The following is a 19,546-nucleotide window of genomic DNA, read 5'->3' on the forward strand; positions in this document are numbered from 1 at the left end:
AATTTACCACGGGGGTGTCAGGAATTTCAATCTTTGCTTCCAAAACAGACTGGCAGCCTGGGGGCCAAAGTGAGGAGTGAGCAGGATCCCACACACAGTTTTTTTTTTTTTTTGGTTGAGCACTGCACTGGCAGGATCACACTCTTCATTCTGAGCACTCCATCTTTTCATTGGGGTACATCTCTCCCAAGTGTGATATCTTCCAGCATGTAAAGCTCTGCTGTCTTTTTAGGTTAAAGCCTTGGATAAGGATGCCAACTGTCCATAAGCAGACGTTTCTTAATTTTGGGGAATTCTTGTGTGCCAGTGCCAACAGCGGGAATGCCTGAGTAAAAGTGACCAAGTGCAGCTCCCAAGACAGAGACCGAGTGCAGGATTATGTTGGCTGCAACAATCACAGCAACGCTGATCTATTTTATGGTGCAAAGCTCTGGAACCTTGGCCCTCGGTACAGCATGTTGGGATGAACGCCTGTCACGAGTGGGGAGAAACAGCAGCTGTGTGGGTGAGTCTGACTAACACCTCTGCCCAGACAGATACTCCAGACCATTGGAAACTCTGCTGTACATGAGGTCTTTTCACCCTTAAAGCTTGTGTGTCAGAGGTCTACAAATGTTTTGTAGATTTATCATGCAGGGCAAAGAAAGTAGTTAAGATGTCATAGCAATCAAATTTTCTTGGTATAGTTGGTACCTCTGAAGAAAGTGTGAAATAATCAGGACCAGGGAAACAGGACCGCTTTCATAAGGCAAACATGCATTCCTTAAACATGATGATGTTCAATTATTTGATCAAACTTCTGTATCTGTTTTAGGTGGCGTAGTATTACCTAAGGTTTACATCCGTAGATCTAAACCTATATAACCTAGTTCAACTGTCTTTTAATTTCAAATGAGACATTTGCTTTAATGATAGAAAATCAGTAATGTTCTTAGTTGCTAGGTATCTAGTTCTGCACAAAAGTTCCCGCTTTCCTCTCTGTGGATTTACACTATAACCTTATACTGTATCTACTATTACAACTAATAACTACTATTCTGTCTCGGGCCGGCACTAAGTGATAAAAAAAAAATAAAAAAAGCTGCAATCAAGTACATAAAACAAAACAAATTGTTCACACAAGAAGTATCCCATCTCAAGTAACAGCCAAGAAACAGAAAGTAAAAGTCAGCCAGTCTGTGCTCAGCCACCAGTGCAGTTTGTGTGGCAAAATAAACTTGGCTAAGCAGACAATACACAGCACTGTAGCAAAGGTACACAAGTATGCTGGTCTGTGCTTGAGTGGGCATATCTCAGGCTCAACCCAAGTTTTTTGTGGGATGCCACAAGGACATCAGTTGCAGCTCACAGATGGTGATCGCTGATGTCCAAAAGGTTTTCTTGTGGGAACGGCTGCTGTCGTGCCAGATTGGCAGAGTTTAGCTTCATCTCAGCAGAACATAAACTGAGGTAGAAATTATTACAGAATCTTATCAAGAACTGTAATAATGTGTGTTTTTCCAAAACCTATGGAGAAATTCTCATCACCATTTTATCCTCCATGCAGGTCAAAGGTCATGGTCAGCTGCATGATCACCCTTGGTTTAGTTTCTTCTCCACTCCAGAAGGTGGACACTTACCAAAGCTGGACCTGTATGTGAAAGGCAGCCTCACAATTAACTAGTTAATATAATTTTTTTTTAATTATATTGTGCTAGACTGAAGTTGCACATACTGAGGTTGCAAAAGCAAAGATGGCTATCAAAACACAGCTAGGGTGAGATGGCAAAACTCCTTTTTGCTCCTAAAGAAATTGTATTTATCACTCTCAGGCCCCGTTTCCCAAAAGGTGCAAGACTGTGCTTACAACTCTGGTCACAAGAGCTACATAAATTAGCTGACCACACCCCAAAAGGCTCTACAAGGAATTATTAGTACTGTAAGCCGTGTTCACTAACATTGTGGCTTGTATCTGGTTATAGAAACACAATAATTTCCTCACATTATTTAGAGTTTTCATTAGGGGTGGGTGATATGGATGTAATGGTATGAGCAATTTCATACAGCTGTGACGATATATACTGTTTTTTTTTTCTATTAACTCAGTGGAGACTTCATATTCAGATTAAATAACCAGAGGTAGATGTGTATTTCAAGCTATTTCAATTAAATACCCGATAGTCACAACCTTTCAAACACATTAAGCCTGCAAATTCAATGCATACAATGTTGCATATTGCATCTACAGCTCAAATACTCAAGTAGTTGATTGTTCTGATGAGCAACAGGGTTGCACTGGTTAACCAAATGAACTGGCTTAGCATCCAAAATGGTCAAACTGCCCAAAGAAATTATTACTAGAATGCAAATGTGGGTAATCAGTTTATTGTCAAATGGGAAATGTTGGTTTGAAAGTACCTTTGCTCCCCAAAAACATCCAACGAACTGAATTCAGTAGGTTTAAGAATCATGCTGACCACCATGTGAACTTGTCAATTTGTGATTCATCACGGTGCCTCCTAGTAAATCAGCACTAGTGGCCGACTTGGGGACATAGAGCTCATTATGTTGTTTGTCTGGTTTTGCTCATTGTTTTCTTCATTCCACAGAGTTAGGGAGCAGTATCCATGGCTGCACATGACGGTGTTATTACCATGACAGACCCAAGCACCTTCTATCAATAACAATCCAGACTGCGAAAACAGATTTGTTTTCACTTCATAACCCAGTTTAACAGGCTCCACAGCAAACAACATCTATGTATTCTAAAAGCCGGTTCAGTGTTTCTAACAATGGACACGTTGGACTGGACATCCACTCATTCCATTTACAATTGTAGAAGTTTTGCCGCATTTTTGCTGCTCATGTTTATCAGAATTTAATTAGATAATATCGTATGGTAAAGCAGAAACATATGAGAATATACCAGTCAAAGGATTGTGCAAAAGCCATTTGTTGCTAAGGGATAATGTTTTATCCAGAAACATCTGATTCTGCCTTAAACTTCACCTCATTACGTTTCCTCTTCAGTAGTTTTTTTTTTTTTTTAAATCAGAGAATTTGACAAATTGAACAACAACTGCAGTGTGACACAAAGAGGGAAGAAGCAGCTATTGAAATGTTAAATGCTGCCACAGTTACCCTAACCCTAACCCGAAGGGAACACTACAGACTAGAGTGACCCTCTGTATTTTACTGATATTTAGAGCTGTAAGGTTTAGTCAATAGTTAGGAAATTGATTTACCATTTCAGCTGACTTTCAAGCTAAAATGCCAAATGTTCGCTGGTTCCAGCTTCTCAAATGAGAACATTTTCAACTTTTCTGCCAATGTGACAGTTATTATGTCTGACAGACATCTTTGGACTGTTGTTTGGAAAAAAAGTGAAGATATTACCTGTGATTTCTGAGAAAAATGTGAATGACAGTTTTCATATTTGATAAACACATTGATTAATCAAAGAAATAAGCAGATGAATCAATAATGAAAACACTTGGTTTTTGCAGCCCTATTAATATTGCATTGATTTTGCATATGACATCTTGACAAATCCCAGTACAACTACACCTATGAGGGTTATTTGTTAATAGTTTAGTAGAACACACAAGTAAAAACATTGTATTCAGGTATTTCTGCATGTTTCAGTGATCAAAGCAGTTATGGCTACTTAGAAATTATTTTTAAAAGAAATAAACTTTAAAACCTAAGCCCACTAAATACTAGTGTTACTGAGGATGAAGAGCTCGGGACTGTTCTTCTACTGAGTATCTGAGGTACCTTTGTCTAAAAATACGGGGCTTTAGAGTGACTTGTGCTCTTCATGAAAGACATGTGATGTTTTATTTTGTTAAGCTTCTCAGCCTTTCCTGATATTCAGCCATGGTAAAGCCATTCATCGCATGGACCTCGATGGGAAGAACCAGAGAAGGCTCGTGGCCGGGGTGGGAAGTTCCATCCTGCTCGACTTTCATTTCAGAGAGGAGAAAGTTTACTGGGCAGACGAACACGCTGGGGTCATCTACAAAGCATCAGTGAGGGGGGCACCCAGACAGGTGATTATGCAACTAGTCCAAAGTCAGAGAGAACTGGTGCAAATGGGTTGCAGTCCCTAGTCCTTCAAATTCTTGGTCAAGTAACTCATCAGTATAGCTGTTAAATTACAGTATTGGAGATCTTCCTTAAAGGAAATTAACAAAACTAAAATCTTTCTCAGTTATACATCGGTCGAGGGTTCAATTAACACAATTTTAATTTGAAATTTTGTTTTTCCAGAAACTGTACTCATCAGACAAACATATCTCAGGGCTGGCAGTGGACTGGATTTGGAGCAGCGTATACTGGACAAGTGGAGAAAAGGGAAAAATCAAGAGAATGGATATAAATGGGAAAAATGAAAGAACTCTCTTAAGAAACTTGACCCAACCAAGTTCTATAGCTGTTGACCCCACCAGCAGGTAATTCGTTGTGCATCACAGTTTTATGTTGTGATGACGCTTATTTTCTCATGCAGGTGGATTACGGGAGGGGTCAAATTAAAGAACATTTATTAAATGAGAGGATGAGCTGGAGCAGAGCGAATTATTCCTTTACAGCTCAGCACAGAGTTCCGATTCCTCACTTACTTTGTTTGTTACAGCCATACTTGATTATACAAATTATACAAAGACTATACAGCTCCTGATTAGGGAGGGAGGATGTTAATACACACATACGCACAATGTGGGCAAATAACTTGAGAGCTGAGAGCTGCTGTATTTAAATTTCGTTGTGCTTCTTGCACAATGACAATAAAGGAATTCTGATTCTGATTCTGATTCTGATTCTGATTCTAACTTTAGAAGAAAAAAAAAACCAGAGAAATTTGAGATTGCTTCATTGCAAAAAAGCCCTTTCTCAGTTCCAAACAATATTTTGCAGGTTTCTGTTTTGGCTGTCTGGTGGGACGGCTCCAGGTATCCAGAGGTCTGATATGACAGGACGGATGAAAACTACACTTATTGAAATAGCGGAACAGCTGGAAGCATTGACGATTGACCGAGAGGACAGAAGACTGTTCTGGGTTCAGTTTGGTCTGCAAGGAGAAAGTGCCATTGCCTCTTGCGATTACAACGGGAACGTCCTGCACATCCTGGATCAGCCGCTTCGGTGAGCATGCTGTTGTATTCTGATTACTCATGAATCCTTTTACTGTTGTTTCTAACTTTTCTGTAAGCAAACTGGAATAATTTTGTTTTTGTTTTTGTCCTCTTCGGACAGGCCTCAGTCACTGGGGATATCACTTTTTCTGGAGCACTTATACTACACCGACGCTGTATCTCGGGTCATAAGACAAATAAACAAGTACACTGGTGGAGAGCCAGTGAAGGTTAACAAAAAACCAATGGCAAAGCCCCCAGCTGATATCAAGGTGGTTCATCCCCTCAAGCAGCCAATGGGAGACTCCCAATCATCAATTCCAGGTTACAGCTGAAGTAACATGACCCACTGACATTTAAATAGCCTTTAAGCATCTCCCTACATTATTATTTCTTAATAGATATGAATCAAATGACAATGTATGCATGTATGTATAATATTTTACCATTAACCTATTCAAACAGGTTGTGACGAACAGAGTGGAAATTGTGTGAATGTGTGTTCCAGTCTAGCTGAGCAAGGGACTTGCCAGTGCACTGAAGGCTTTGCTCTTAGTAAGCACGGCACTCACTGTGAAGGTTGGTACCTGCGTCATCTAATCAAATCAGTTCTAAATGTATACATTGAAAGGAAATATTTCTAGCTCAGTTAGGTTAGAACCTGAGAACTTAGGAGAAAGAGAATTTATTTCGAGAGCAAAAAAAGTCAAAACATTAACAGCTTATTAGCAAAGTTAGCATGAAAAGCATAAATAAAGCATGACAGGGTATTTAAATAAGAGTATCTAGTAAAATAAGATAGGAAGGTCACATTATTAGCCTTGTCTGTGTGTGCCATAGATGTGAATGAATGTGCCCATTGGAACCACGGCTGCTCTCTTGGTTGTGAAAACATCCCAGGCTCCTATTTCTGTACCTGCCCTAAAGGATACGCCCTCCTACCAGACAGGAAGACGTGTCAAGGTATAGTGAAAACACATTTCTTATTATCACGTTGATCATATGACTCATTTCTATTCTATTTTAATGATTTCTCTGCAAGCAGTGAAGTCAATTAGCACAATCTGCCAGTTGTGGATTGAGAAGTTCACTGATTGACAACCTGAAGACTTCATACATTTTCTCATGGCTTTTAAAGATCGCAAATACATTTCGGGATGCTGTTGACACTATAAATACAACTGGCTGAATCCCTTGATGATTCGTGCAGTATTCAATTAACACCATGTAAAAGTGTGGCCCTTCAACTGAAGCTATGGCAAGTGCAAAAAAAAAAGAACACATTTTTTCAAATTTCTGTTTCTGAATGATCGTCATCCTCGCTGTAAAGAATTCTCCATCAGTTAAATAAGAAAAGAAATGTGATTTTATTCAAGCAAATGGAAACACTGCACTTTGTTTTGGTCAGCATGATGAACGCAGCCCTGGTAAAAAAGTGGCATTTGTCCCCCAGACACTACTTTGACCCCACAGAGCCAATAAAAAGGCCTGGGTCATGTGCTAGACAGACTAGACCAGACGTATGCAAGCTGCCGATTGTGTGTTAGGTTACTTGGGTCAAAAACTGGCACTCTGTCACTGAAGGTCTATCAGTGATGAGACAAAGGGGCTGTGTAAAGTAGATGGAAGAAAGGATATCACATTAAAGCTAATTGATGTTCTTTTTAACCATTTGTCTTGAGGATGAGCCCAACATATTTGATTACAGCCAGATTCCTGTTAATATTGGTCATAAAGCGACACTAAAACACGGTTTGATTATTTTACTGTTCCAGGTATTCCACATAGCTTTTCTACCTCCGTCTACGTCTGGTCATTCCTCTCTGCCACAATGCAGGCCTGTTGTCTGCCAGCAGAACAACAGATTCTTTTTTTTTAAGTGAACAGATACCTCAGACAATTTAATATTTTGTGACAAACACTGCACTGCAATGACGAGCTAATGCATAGATCATCTTCATTTGGTTAAATAAACTTGTAAGACCAATATCTCATATTCTTTTCATAATTTTTTTATTAAATATATATATTTTCTGTAAAATTGTTGTCTAGTTTGCCCCAATACCACAGTGTCAACACACGGTAATTAACTTCATAACATATTAAAACACATTATGGAGGCATCCTAATCTCTTCTCTTCTAATCTCGCAGCCAAGTGAACAGGAAAGGCTCACAGACACAATGAGATTAGACGATGAGGTGACATTTGCATTAGGGAACATATCTGGTCAGCAGCTTTGTGTGTCTAAGCTGTTTAGCAGACAACCTTTGCCAAGGTCCAAAAGAAAACAAACATGCAGCCAAGTGGCAGACTAGACAATGGAGATGACAACAGAGATTACATGGAGGAGGATACAGCCAGGCTGCATGTTTCTTTTCTTTTTGATTTAGTCCAAAAAAATGGGGAAAAAATTATTTGTAAAACATTAAAAAAATGAAAAAAAAAAAAAAAAAAATAGAAAGAAAAAAAAGCCAGTTGAGATTCACCTCGGTGCAAAAGTACATTTTTCATATAAGGTAAAAATATTATGTTCTTCATATCACAGCAATATCATTATGTTCATACATAGAACAGGTCTTCATGCACATTTGCAAATAATGTAATCATCAATCAAAGTCCAGTTAATCATCGGAGACACTAAAAAATACCGTTAAAAGAGTGCCAAAGCTGGCCGGACCAGAGAAATAACTTCACCTGCTACTACTAGACAGAAGTGAACTGTATCCATTTCACACCGGATGGATATCTATATGGCCTGCCTCTGTATACCTGGCCCGTGTTCACAGGTAGAGCACATGCCACACTCCTGTGAGCTGTGAGCTAACATTACATCACCCTCACTGTGTGGGCTTCGACTGCGTTCCCATCACACTTTCACCTATTTTGATAGGGTTAGGGCTGACTTCATAAAGGGATTTTGACAGAGCAGGCTGTAAGAAGCTTGCAGACCATCTGCCTCCCTTAGAATTTACCACCTACTGAGCCCAAAAATAACCTGGGAAATGCTTGAACGTGTAACATCCTTTTTTTTATCTGTTTCTATGAGTGTAACTAACTCCAGTATAAAGTTAAATTAAGATCTAGTGTGTCAGATTGATACCATTATTGCATTATTGTGTCATTATTTCTCCACAATCAGAGATCATGCCATGTGAAGGTAATGTCACGAAGTGCGGGCATGGGTGTCTGATAACAGATGAGGGTGCTATCTGTGTTTGTCCCGAGGGATCTTTACTACAGGAGGATGGACAAGCCTGTACGGGTACGGACCATTTTCAGCTCATAAGCCATTTATTCTGAAACTAAAACCTACCGAATATTCAGGATCTAATGTAATTATTTAGTTCATATTTTTCTTATTTCAAGTTTGCCATTTAGTGTTTACGTTTCACAAATACTCCAGTTTAAAAAGTATTCTTGATATGCTGAAGCTTAATGTATAGAACAGGGTCGTCTCCCCACTATAAAAGCTCCAAAACCTTATAAATTTATTCTAATATTATAAACAAATGAACTACGAACATTAAGCAAGATTTTTGGACATTTTCATAAACTGAGCAACATAACACACACTGTAGCTATTGTATTATTTCTTTATAATATTTTTGTGAGCAACAGTTGGATTAAAGTGGCCTCCTAAAGGGAGGTCAGATGGATCAAAACCCTGACAGCAGAGCAGTCAGTAACCAGGTGGCTCTGCATTACTGCTCAACAGACAATGATCATATAAGTGATGGAATCAATTTAGAGTAAAACATCATCTATAAAGACTGAGGCTCTATTGTGTGTTTTAATCTACCAAGGGAATATAGATGCTTTAAAATTTTGCCAGCTTGAATTAGCATTCAATTGCCAAAGACTCAAGACTGTGGACAGAGGACACTTTCGCTTTATACAACGCATTTATATACAACACTTCCTCCCTTTACAACCTGAGCAGCTGCTGTACACAAAGAGGTTTATTTTGAACTGTATTCAATAATGATTAATAATTAAAAACACTTAGTTTTACTGTCTTGTAACAAAAGGAACAAGCATTATTAGGAAGGAAGTGCCTACACTGCCTACACTCTTTGTCTTACCACTAATAAGATATAATAACTAGAATTATATCAATATCCTGTATGGGGCCCAAGTCCTGCTACAAGATGGGGCATCTGTTCGAAAAGCAGAAGCTCATCTGTGTGAGTGCGTGTAACAGGTTGTTGCTGTTGCAGGATGCTTGTCTGCAGACAGGGGAGGGTGCAGTCAGCTCTGCACTCCCATCAGCCCCACTGGATGGCGGTGTGGTTGCCTGCCCGGTTACAAGCTCCACCAAGATGGCAAGCGCTGCATCGCCCCTGGTGAGTCATACTGTGGCGGAGCAGTCAGCTGAGAAGGATGAGCCCACACAAACAAACACTGTCCCTCTTCCTAATCTCACTGTCTATTTCTCCGTTAACCACAAACACATTCTGCTGTTTGAATAAAGGAACAATGACACACAAGGCTGTACAATAGTGGATGTGAACCGACTAAACTCTATAATAAAATCATGCTCAATCATTTGTATTCTTCAGGACCACCACCTTTTCTACTAGTTGCCAATCTAGTGGATGTACGGCAAATTAATCCTGATGGCACTGGGGATCAAATCCTTGTGGAGGAGCCCAGAGGAACAATCGTAGCTTTGGACTATGACCCTGTCCAGAAGAATGTAAGATTAAATCCTTTTACTGCTTTTTGTTTTGTTTTACATGTGTTAGTGGAAGCAGCAGCAGTAGAGCACGAATTAAAGGGGAACAAAACAAAAAGGTAGACCAGACTGAGGTTTTAGTGAAGACATATAGTGACACCTAGTGGACACATGCCGTCATTTCATTACCTGGGCTCACATTAAATGTTCTATTTCATGTCTATTTTATACAATTACTGAATATGCATTTTGAAGGTGTACTTTGCAAGTACCAGCCAGAGGACAATTGAGCGGGTTGATATGAGCAGTGGGACCAGACTCGTTCTTGTCTCTGATGGTCTGGACTCTCCAGAAGGACTGGCGATTGACTGGGTCCACCGCAGGATGTACTGGACAGATAAAAGGTGTGTGATGTCTTCGTAATCTGTATTGTTTTTTTTTTTTTTACTTAACCCCAAATAAATCCAGGGGGATATTTAATGGACATCAAGAAGCTGAATTATTTTCTATAGTATATTTAAGTAACTGTTATGTTGTAAAACGTTTACGTCTTTTTTAACACTCTTGTCCTCCAGCCAGTCAACTGTTGACTGCAGTACCTTGGTTGGACTGAGCAGAGAGACCATTGTAAGCAGAGGGCTGGAGAAACCGAGAGGAATCGCCGTTCATCCTTTGGCAAAGTGAGTGCGGCTGTATGTGTATGATCATTTTAGAAGATCAAAACTACAAACTAACTGCAACTCACCTAGAACCTTAATCTGGATCAATAAACTGCAGCAACAACAAAGTTTTGTTTTCATCAAAAAGGACAAAATCCTCAGCGGCTCATAGCAGCTCCACTTCACTTCACTGTGAGTCATGGTATATTCACATTCACTAAAAAAAAGCTGACCTTAGGCCACCCAGACAGTTGCTGCTTGAACTGAAACAAGTAATTTGTGTTTCTGAAATTCAAGATTTGAACAATAATAACCTGATCTCATGTCAAGGCCAGACAAAAAGGAGATATCAGCATGCAGATGAGGGAACCAGGGCTGCTACAAAGACCAATTAATTTTTATATGATCATCTTACTTATCATGTCTTTAACCACATTGGGAACTCTTATTTTTTTCTTAAGGAATAGGAGCTTCAGGACAAACTTAATTCTTGGGAAAGCTTGCTTCATTTCATTTCATTTCAACATTCAACTGGCCACATATCCTGTAACTGTGATAATGGATTCACTGAAGGTGCCTAAATGCCTAATGCCTAACCCAACGCTGTTTGTTTCTTTTGACTTTTTGAGGAAGTTGTTCTGGACTGATATAGGGGCGCGGCCTGTTGTGGAAAGCGCCTCTTTGGAAGGGAAAGACCGCGTTGTGATCGCCAGCACCAACCTCGTGTCACCAAGCGGACTGACCATCGATTTCACTGAGGACCGTCTGTTCTGGTGCGACCAGAGGAGGGGCCTGGTGGAGACGGCCGCCCTGGATGGCTCGGATCGGCAGGTCCTGTTAGAGAACCAAGTAGGTGAGGCTTGTGTGACACATACACACGCATTGTAGTGCACTGTACCAACAAAACTGAATTATAATATCAGAATTTTAGTCAGATACACTGGTCTTCAAAACCTAAAAACTACAGCTGAAGCTGATGAATCACAGGGAAAATCATCGACACAAACCTGACTAAGTGCACCTTAGTCTGAATGAAACAGAATTTGGTCAGACACCTAAAGCATCAATAGAAAGGGAAGAAATTAAAACAGTCCTTTCCTCCACAGTAGTCCCTAAAATACTACAAACAGCAGATACACAGTAGTTCTCACTTCTTGAACTCAGGTCTGCTTTCCCTCTGCTCTGATTCATCCAGGTCGACCTTTTGACCTCGCAGTATTTGAAGACAGGTTGTGGATATCTGATCGGGAGCACCAGCAGCTGAGGAGCGTACACAAGCACACCGGGAAAAAACTGCAACGTATCCATGGCAACATGGTCCAACCAGCATCCATTGTGGTGGTCCACCCCCTCGCTAAACCAGGTACACAGAGACAACAGGCTTCATTTTAGAGCCATTTGTCCAGAAATGATCACACACACAGACAATATCAGGATTACATTGTGATAAGTACATTCTGCTGCCCCCCTTTGATTGTTTGCTTTCTACCACAAGTTCAGTATTTACGCTCCAACAGTGACTAAACCTGCACACTCGTCATGTGTGGACAATTATTTATTATTTTTTTTTTAAACGAAGCTGTAAAGTTTTAGAAACAAATTCTCAGACACGTTCATGCCAGCAACAACAGAACAATCACACCATCCTAAATATTCATGACTGAGCTCCCAGTTGTCATCTTGTGTCCACATCTTCAGGGGCAGACGTTTGCCTCCACCTAAACGGAGGTTGCGCCCAGGTGTGTGAAAGCAAACTGGGATTCGCCCACTGCTCCTGTCTGCCACGCCACGTCCTATCAGCTGATGGGAAAAGTTGCTTGGCTGCCGATGGTTCAAACGGAATAGCAGGTGATTTATCTAATCTACTTAACTCTGCATTCATTTCTATAAAAGCTATGAAGTAAAACTCTAATGTTTTTCAATATACACTACTCACACAAAGTTAGGGATATTCAGCTTTCAGGTGAAGTTTCAGGATGAACCTAAAATGCATTCTAACCTTTCCAGGTGAACTTAATGTGACCTTCTCTAAACCTTTGAATGCACATGTCCAACTGTTCAGTGTTTCAGTACTTTCTGCACAAGTTGCTGTTCTCTAACAAGAAGCTTAACAGCAACATTCACAACAGGTTTGATCCATGAATCCACCAATACATTTCCTGCTTCAGTTAGAATTGGTATTTAAACAGTCCTCCTCATCATCTGTTCACATTCTGACATCATGAGACCAAGACGACACCTAACAGTTGATCAGCAGCACCTCAACACTGGAGGCTTCAAACAGGAAGTCCTCAGACGGAGGTGTTCACTGAGCTTAGAGGGTCACAGAGTGTCATCAGGAGGTTGGAACAGTGATACAGAGACTGGAAGAGTCACAGAAAGGAGAGGAGTGGACGTCCTTTGGCCACATCCCAATTTATTGAGACACTGAACATGTTTTGTTGTGGTATACCTACCACTGTTGTTAGATTTTCTTTCAATAAATTGTTTAAGATGAAGAAATCACCATTGCATGCTTCTACTTAAAAGCCCTACTTTCATGATATAATATCACTGTAGCATTCACTTTTTACATTTTCCATATATTTCACCTGAAAGTCAAATATTCCTAACTTTTTGTGAGTAGTGTATGTTTATTGATTTTTTGTTTATAGCAAAGAAAAAGAACAAAACAAAGAAAACAGAACATTCCGGCTCAGATCAAAAACAGGTGGACAACACAGAGTCAGTCAATATAAGGCTGCAATATCGTCATATAAATAAGTTCACATTACACCTCTATGCAAGATAGCAAAAATGTCCAGACCAATATATGACATAAAAGGGTCCCATGTTCTCTGCTGTGTAACTTGCTGGTTAAATAATCCAAGGACACAAATTCAAATACTGTCCGATGCCACTGGGTTTTAGAAGGTACTTTGTCCGTAATCCAGTTCAGAAGAATACATTCCATTTTACACTTGGGGCATAACGGAGAAAGGTCTGGATTAAATTTGTGACGTTGAGAGGGGGAAATATGTGCTCGATGTAAGATTTTAAGTTGCAAAGCTTTTACCCGATTACAAACACTTAAAGAGTTTGCATTTCTCCAGATATTGTCCCAATCCTCATCCTTTATTTCCATCCCCAATTCTTCCTCCCACAGCCCTCTTAAATGAGTAGTGCTGGTGCTGGCATATTCTTTTAGTAAAGTGTAGGAGGACTTTATAGAGGTCTTAAACCTCGGCAAAAATAACTGTCTTTCAAAGTCAGAGACAGATTGATCTGCAAGTATTGATGTTTTCCTCCGAACATAGTCTCTCACTTGTAAATAGCGAGAAAAATCCTGTCTCTTGATATCATATTTATCAACCATTTGATCAAAGGACAGCATAGAGGGCCCAACCATTAAGTCTGAAAGAACCGAAATCCCTTTAGTTGCCCAAACCTGAAATCCAGAATGTGTCATTCCAGGCGGGAAGAGAGGGTTATCACACACACACAGGTGTAAATAATGAAAACGGTAATGTTGAATGCTAATGTTAACTATATGAATTCATCACGTAGAATCTGGAGACGGTGAATTCACCGATTTGACGTCTCACAAGAATAAAACCTTCAACGATGAGAGCACCCCCCTGACGCCTAACTTCAACACTGATGCAGGCAGCAGACAAACTCTCCTCACAGACAAGATGGTTTCAGGTAACGGTGGACTCTTAAAGCAAATTATCAGCAGGTCACCAAATTCAAGATGTTACTCTAACTAAATGCTTGGATTCCACATGTCCCCTTCTCCGTCAGACCAGAATGAGTGTTTCCCGCTCCGCTGTGATGTAAATGCACAGTGTCTGCTGAACGCTGGCAGCCCAGCCTGTCTGTGTCTAGAAGGGTTTACAGGTGATGGACAGTTGTGCGTTGGTGAGTATTTCTGTTCCCGCACCATAAATGCGATTTGGGACGAAGTAACACATCCCGAGGAAAGCTTATGGGATTACACTTGATGCAGAGACGCTTTTATCTCACGTACTCTCGCAGGGCTTTAAACTGTACATTTTGGCATAAATGACAGCGCTGGGACTGGAGCAGAATTGAGTTTTAGATATAAAAAAAACACTTCACAGAGACAGAACTGCTCTAAAACCAAAGATAATCACAACAAGATAAATATCAAACAACAGGAGCTAAAGTCAAAATGCTTAAAAGTTTAAAAATTGTACGATTCATTTGAATAATTTTGATTTTTGGGCTACTTTAAGTGTGTGCATGCAGCAGTCAGTGGTCACGTGTCATTTTATTGAGCTTGTACCATAAAATTTATGCAGAAAATTGTGACAAGTTTAGGTCTCTTCTCCTTTTTTTTTTAGATATTGACGAGTGTAAACAGGAAACACACAAATGTGACAAAAATGCAGAGTGCCAAAACACCTTTGGAAAATATCTCTGCAAGTGCCAGACTGGATACCACGGCAACGGGAAGACATGCCAAGGTATGAGTGATATGTCACGGTAACTTCCAGTGCTGTAGTTCTTATGATTTGAGTATTATAAAAATTGTATTTGACACTGAAACCAGAATAAGTGGATTTAGTCTGATAAGTAGCTTACAGTGAAATCAGTAAAGTGGAGGCCTGTATTCAGTGTGATTTAATATAACTAACACTATCAATCCCCAGTGTCCATCATTACTGGGATATACTATAATCCCTTTTATCATATATGAATATATGATTATATACAGACATGAGTGGCCTGACAGCAGGACTGGTGAGAACAGATTATGATTAAAAAGTATTAAAAATAGCTTAAGTCATACTGTACACTTGTGTAATTGAATGAAATCGTATCCCCGATCCTCTCAAGAGTTGGAGACCACCTCGACTTGGGTGACGACTGGTAGCCCTGCCGACGTCACCACCCGGCACCACGGCAGGAACTCTGTGGAGAGTTGCCCCTCCACCCATGAGTCCTACTGTCTGTACCAGGGCGTCTGCTTCTACTTTCCTGAAATGGAGTCCTACGCTTGCAAGTAAATCACCCCCGTCGTGTAACTTAAGGCTTAACAGTTTACTGATGTCCCGTGTTCAGAGGGTGTAAACGATGTCTGAGAGACTCTGATCATCTGTTCTGTAGTGGAGGAGCTCTTTGTCACTTTAAAGAGTTCACAATGAGCACTTGCACTTCAAATACTTTGGAGTGGAATACCATCATAAAAGGCCAACACTATGAGAGAACACCTCCTGCGCCACACATCGCAGGCTTTCTACTGTCTTCTCTTTTATCTGCTGAGCTCTCGGGTCATTTATTACAGCTGACAAGCAGGTGTCACTATTGTTCCATGATTGAAGCCGCTGCCTCATAACAAAGTGGCTTTGGCAGAGAGGCCTCTCGACTTGACCTTTTCATATTTACACATATATGCAACGTGAAGTATTCTCTGAAAACGAGAGGCACGCGTTTCACGTCAGTGAGGAGCAACATTTAGTGAATGTAAAAATAATCCAATCCTGTCCAGCTCTTTTTTTTTTTTTTTTTAATCTATTTTATACTTTAAGTACATCATTCCAGTTAATATGTAGGTTTTTCTATTGCTCACACTCCTGTTCAACACTACTGCTCATTCTGATATTCTTTACATAAAGTTTGTGACATGCTTCCTTTTAATTTTGTGGTTACTGAAATCTATATCCTCCAATAACTGATGGATTAGGCTTGTTAGGCTTGTTAGGCTAGTTAGGCTCATAAAGAACCTTTAATAATAATGCATTTAAAAGAGACGTGTTATTTCAAATGTATGTCTTTTAAATGTTTTGTGTTATGGTTAATGTGTCATATGTATGTGACCAACTGAGTTGAGTACGCTCTTACTAACTCCCTAATACATTGTGATCCTGAACTATGTCATTATTGCTTTTATTAAACTTTATGTATATCCCTTTTAAACTGTGCCTTTGTTGAACCTGCTGCAGTTGTGTATCAGGCTACATGGGGGAGCGCTGTCAGTTCAATGACCTGGAGTGGTGGGAGCTTCAGCAGGCTGAGGAGGAGAAGAGGAGGAACGTGGTCATCGCGGCCTGCATGGTGGTCCTCGTTTCCCTGCTCTCCATCGCTGCCTGCGTTACCTACTGCTACGGGTAAGATGGGGAGGAAGAGAAGAAGTGGTGAATGAGGGCCATGGTGTAAAAAAAACTGTAATGTAAAAATGATGGAAAGAGGAAGTGCAGATAGGAAGTAAGAAAAAAAGAATGGGGGAAAAAAAAAAGAGTGATAGGGTAAAGGAGTAGAAGAGTGAAAAGGTGGAAACTGTGAAAAAGCCAAAAAGACGAAGAAAGTAGGGACCCGAGAAAAGGGAGGAAACAGAGTGAGAAAGACAGGGGAAGAAAAGTAAGGAATAGAAGATTAAAGGAGAAAAATGAAAAGTGAAAGAAGAAGAAGACGCCAAGAAAAATCACAGTAAGGACAACGGACAGAAGGAGGGAGGGAAAGACAAAGATGGGCAGCAGAGGGAACGAGAGGAGAAACCTAATCAAACAGCAGTGTAAAAGGGAGCAAGTGAGAACTCAAATATATAATCTGGGAAGAGTTCCATGTTGTACATCTGCACATACCTCCCTGTGTACGTTGCAATAATAATGCAACAGTGTCATTTAGTCTGGTGGACACTTGGCAGCACACAGGGCGGCACAGATAGCCAAGGAGATGCTGCTTTAGCAATGAATGAGCTGACAGCATTTAGAGATGTCTATCAAACCCAGGGTGGCATGAGCCGTGTAATGTAGGTGTCTCAGCGTGACGGCGGGGGGTCGGGGAGCAGATCACATGTGGAACGAACGGCAGCATGCGACCCCGGTTAGCTGAGAGAGGAGAGCATACGTAAACTACATACTGCCATCCCTCCTCCCTTTTATTTCCACCTGAGCTGCCTCTAAGTAGCTGATTTGTTTTACGGTTGTTTCACTGGCTTATGGACAAGGCTGTTGGGATTCTCCACTCTTTTGACTCACAAAGCACACCCCCTATCCCCTCCACCCACTCCACCCCAACGTCGGCGGTCTTGGTTCCCCTGTGGAAGTGGCACGCTTTCAATTACATGCTTGGTTTAGCTTGTTCTACAGCAATTACACATAAAAAATAGGTCATTTCTCAGCTACAAAATGGAGCCGGTGAAGTATGACCCCTGTGGAAACACTACATGGCCACCAATAGCTCTGCCTCAAATTGCCTTCTGCACTTGACTGCAAGTGCACTTACGCAGTTTTTGAGTTTGGTGGTTTAGTTTTCTCTGCACCTCACACTCTCTCTCACACACACACACACACACACACACACACACAGGAGAAGAGTCAGACAGTACACAGCAAGAAGAAAAAAAAAACACAACTCCCTTCTTATGCTGAGTCTTTTTAGGCTCAAACATGCAAACAAATCCACTAAAATCATAGACACACACCCTTGGGGTAGTTTATCACTAAACCCAAATTTAGCTGGTCAACAAGTAGATTAGGCATCATGCATGATGAAACAGATGAAACATGTGTGGTGTGTTACAGATTCTGGTCAGAACACACTTTTATCAAATGTGTCTTAATGCAATATGTGTGTGTGTGTGTGTGTGCAGGTAAAGGTGCAAGGTGTTACACTGTTATCAGGTTATACAGAGCCGGTCAATTGTATTTGAATTTGAATACACAATTTTCCTGTGAGGGCAAAAAAAAAAAAAAACGTAGCTTGATAACTGCCATGTTCATTTATGTGTCGGGTGAGTTCTAGGATGCTTCTAGGATTCATATATTAATTAGAATACTACGTGTGTGATTTTGCTGGTCTTTCATGCAGAACTAGAAAATTCTTTGCCAAACAGCCCTCGGTGGATAATGTGAGTGAGAGCAGCGTGACAGATGAGAGCATGTCAGAGACAACCACTACCAGCGTGCCTCGGGTAAGAGCATCACATCGAGTTCTGTCATAAATACGGTAAAGGAAGTCATCAAAGGAACCAGAGAATAATGTGAATTAATTGAAGTAGAGCCAAGACTCAGTGCTAGAGTTAGTATTATACCAAAGCTACAGCTATAAAACTCTTAATGAATCACTGTATGAATCTGCAGTTCTACATGGTGGTAGAAAACGGTGTCGAGACAATGGTCATCCCTGCCATGGGATGTCCCAGGAGAGCCGTTTGTCCATCCTGCTCTTCAGAAACAGGTACCTGAAAGTGCTATTAACGCCCTGCAAATTCATCTTTGCGGACAGAGTTAACAAAAGAACCATTCCCATCTTCAGCTGAGATAGAAACTGCAGCTATATTGTGATTTTATTTCTAATTTAATTTCTAAATTGTGCTTTTTTGTCTGACAGGTGACAACCCTGTGTCCGAAGAGGCGGGGTCACTGTCCAAACACAACAGAGGGTACGAGTGTTCAATGGTGTCTGCTGTTGCCATGGAGACCACTCAACCCGCCGTCCACTGCTCAAGTCAGTCGTTGTCAAGCTCACACACGTGCACGTCTTTCAAGCCACCACTGCTCTCCCAGACTCCCGGCGAAGAGTCCCCTGCGTCCTAGTTTACCAAAAAGACCTGCACAGCCGTACGGTTAAGGGCACACACACTGTGACACCCAGCTGATGCACAAACAGCGGCGTTTCACTGCAAAATGACATCGCTCACAAATGAAATAAATGTCACAGAAGCTGGTACCTAATGGAAAATTATCTGCAGCAGTCTTGTATAAACAAAAAGCTGGTGCGCTACTCTCAACTGTAGATTTCGATGACACACGCCGTTTATTAATGTCAGGCCAGCTCATGAGAGCTATCGTAAACAGAGTATCTGGTAGCATTAACCAGATTGAATAATTTCATGGACTGTTTTATATTAGGCTACAAGATGTAGAGACAGCAGTGTGTTTGACACAGAAAAAAGCAGCATAAACACTGACTGACAGAAGAAAGAAAGAAAGAAAGAAAGAGAGAGAGACACGTACAAGTCAAACGCACAAAAAGTAATGCGCGGAAAAAAGGAAAGTATAGTTAACACTCAGTTAGGCTGCTAAGTTAACTGAAGCATAGTACAAAAAAAACACAACGGTATCTAATTAAAATGTTTTATATTGATTC

General features: G+C 40.6%; 1 protein-coding gene across 1 annotated transcript; it reads left to right on the forward strand.

Annotated features, from left to right (window-relative positions):
- The first annotated feature begins 378 nt into the window (after positions 1 to 378).
- egf (epidermal growth factor) lies at positions 379 to 18,993 on the forward strand. Its single transcript, XM_070837168.1, has 23 exons — positions 379 to 505; positions 3,832 to 4,031; positions 4,252 to 4,433; positions 4,897 to 5,124; positions 5,236 to 5,438; positions 5,580 to 5,693; positions 5,955 to 6,077; positions 8,256 to 8,378; positions 9,334 to 9,459; positions 9,676 to 9,812; positions 10,047 to 10,195; positions 10,367 to 10,471; positions 11,080 to 11,303; positions 11,646 to 11,813; positions 12,149 to 12,298; positions 13,997 to 14,134; positions 14,234 to 14,350; positions 14,797 to 14,919; positions 15,293 to 15,458; positions 16,399 to 16,563; positions 18,266 to 18,368; positions 18,538 to 18,634; positions 18,788 to 18,993. The coding sequence occupies exons 1-23, from the start codon at positions 379 to 381 to the stop codon at positions 18,991 to 18,993; spliced, it is 3,474 nt and encodes a 1,157-aa protein (XP_070693269.1).
- Positions 18,994 to 19,546: the final 553 nt, after the last annotated feature.

The sequence above is a fragment of the Pempheris klunzingeri genome, chromosome 9 (assembly GCF_042242105.1).
Source record: "Pempheris klunzingeri isolate RE-2024b chromosome 9, fPemKlu1.hap1, whole genome shotgun sequence".
Taxonomy (NCBI): domain Eukaryota; kingdom Metazoa; phylum Chordata; class Actinopteri; order Acropomatiformes; family Pempheridae; genus Pempheris; species Pempheris klunzingeri.

Bases quoted from the DNA above. Each gene is read 5' to 3' on its own strand.
- egf (XM_070837168.1), top strand. From the start codon at position 379: ATGTTGGCTGCAACAATCACAGCAACGCTGATCTATTTTATGGTGCAA. The intron at 4,032-4,251 runs GTGATTATGCAA...TTGTTTTTCCAG, and splicing joins TGAGGGGGGCACCCAGACAG to AAACTGTACTCATCAGACAA. The intron at 4,434-4,896 runs GTAATTCGTTGT...AATATTTTGCAG, and splicing joins GCTGTTGACCCCACCAGCAG to GTTTCTGTTTTGGCTGTCTG.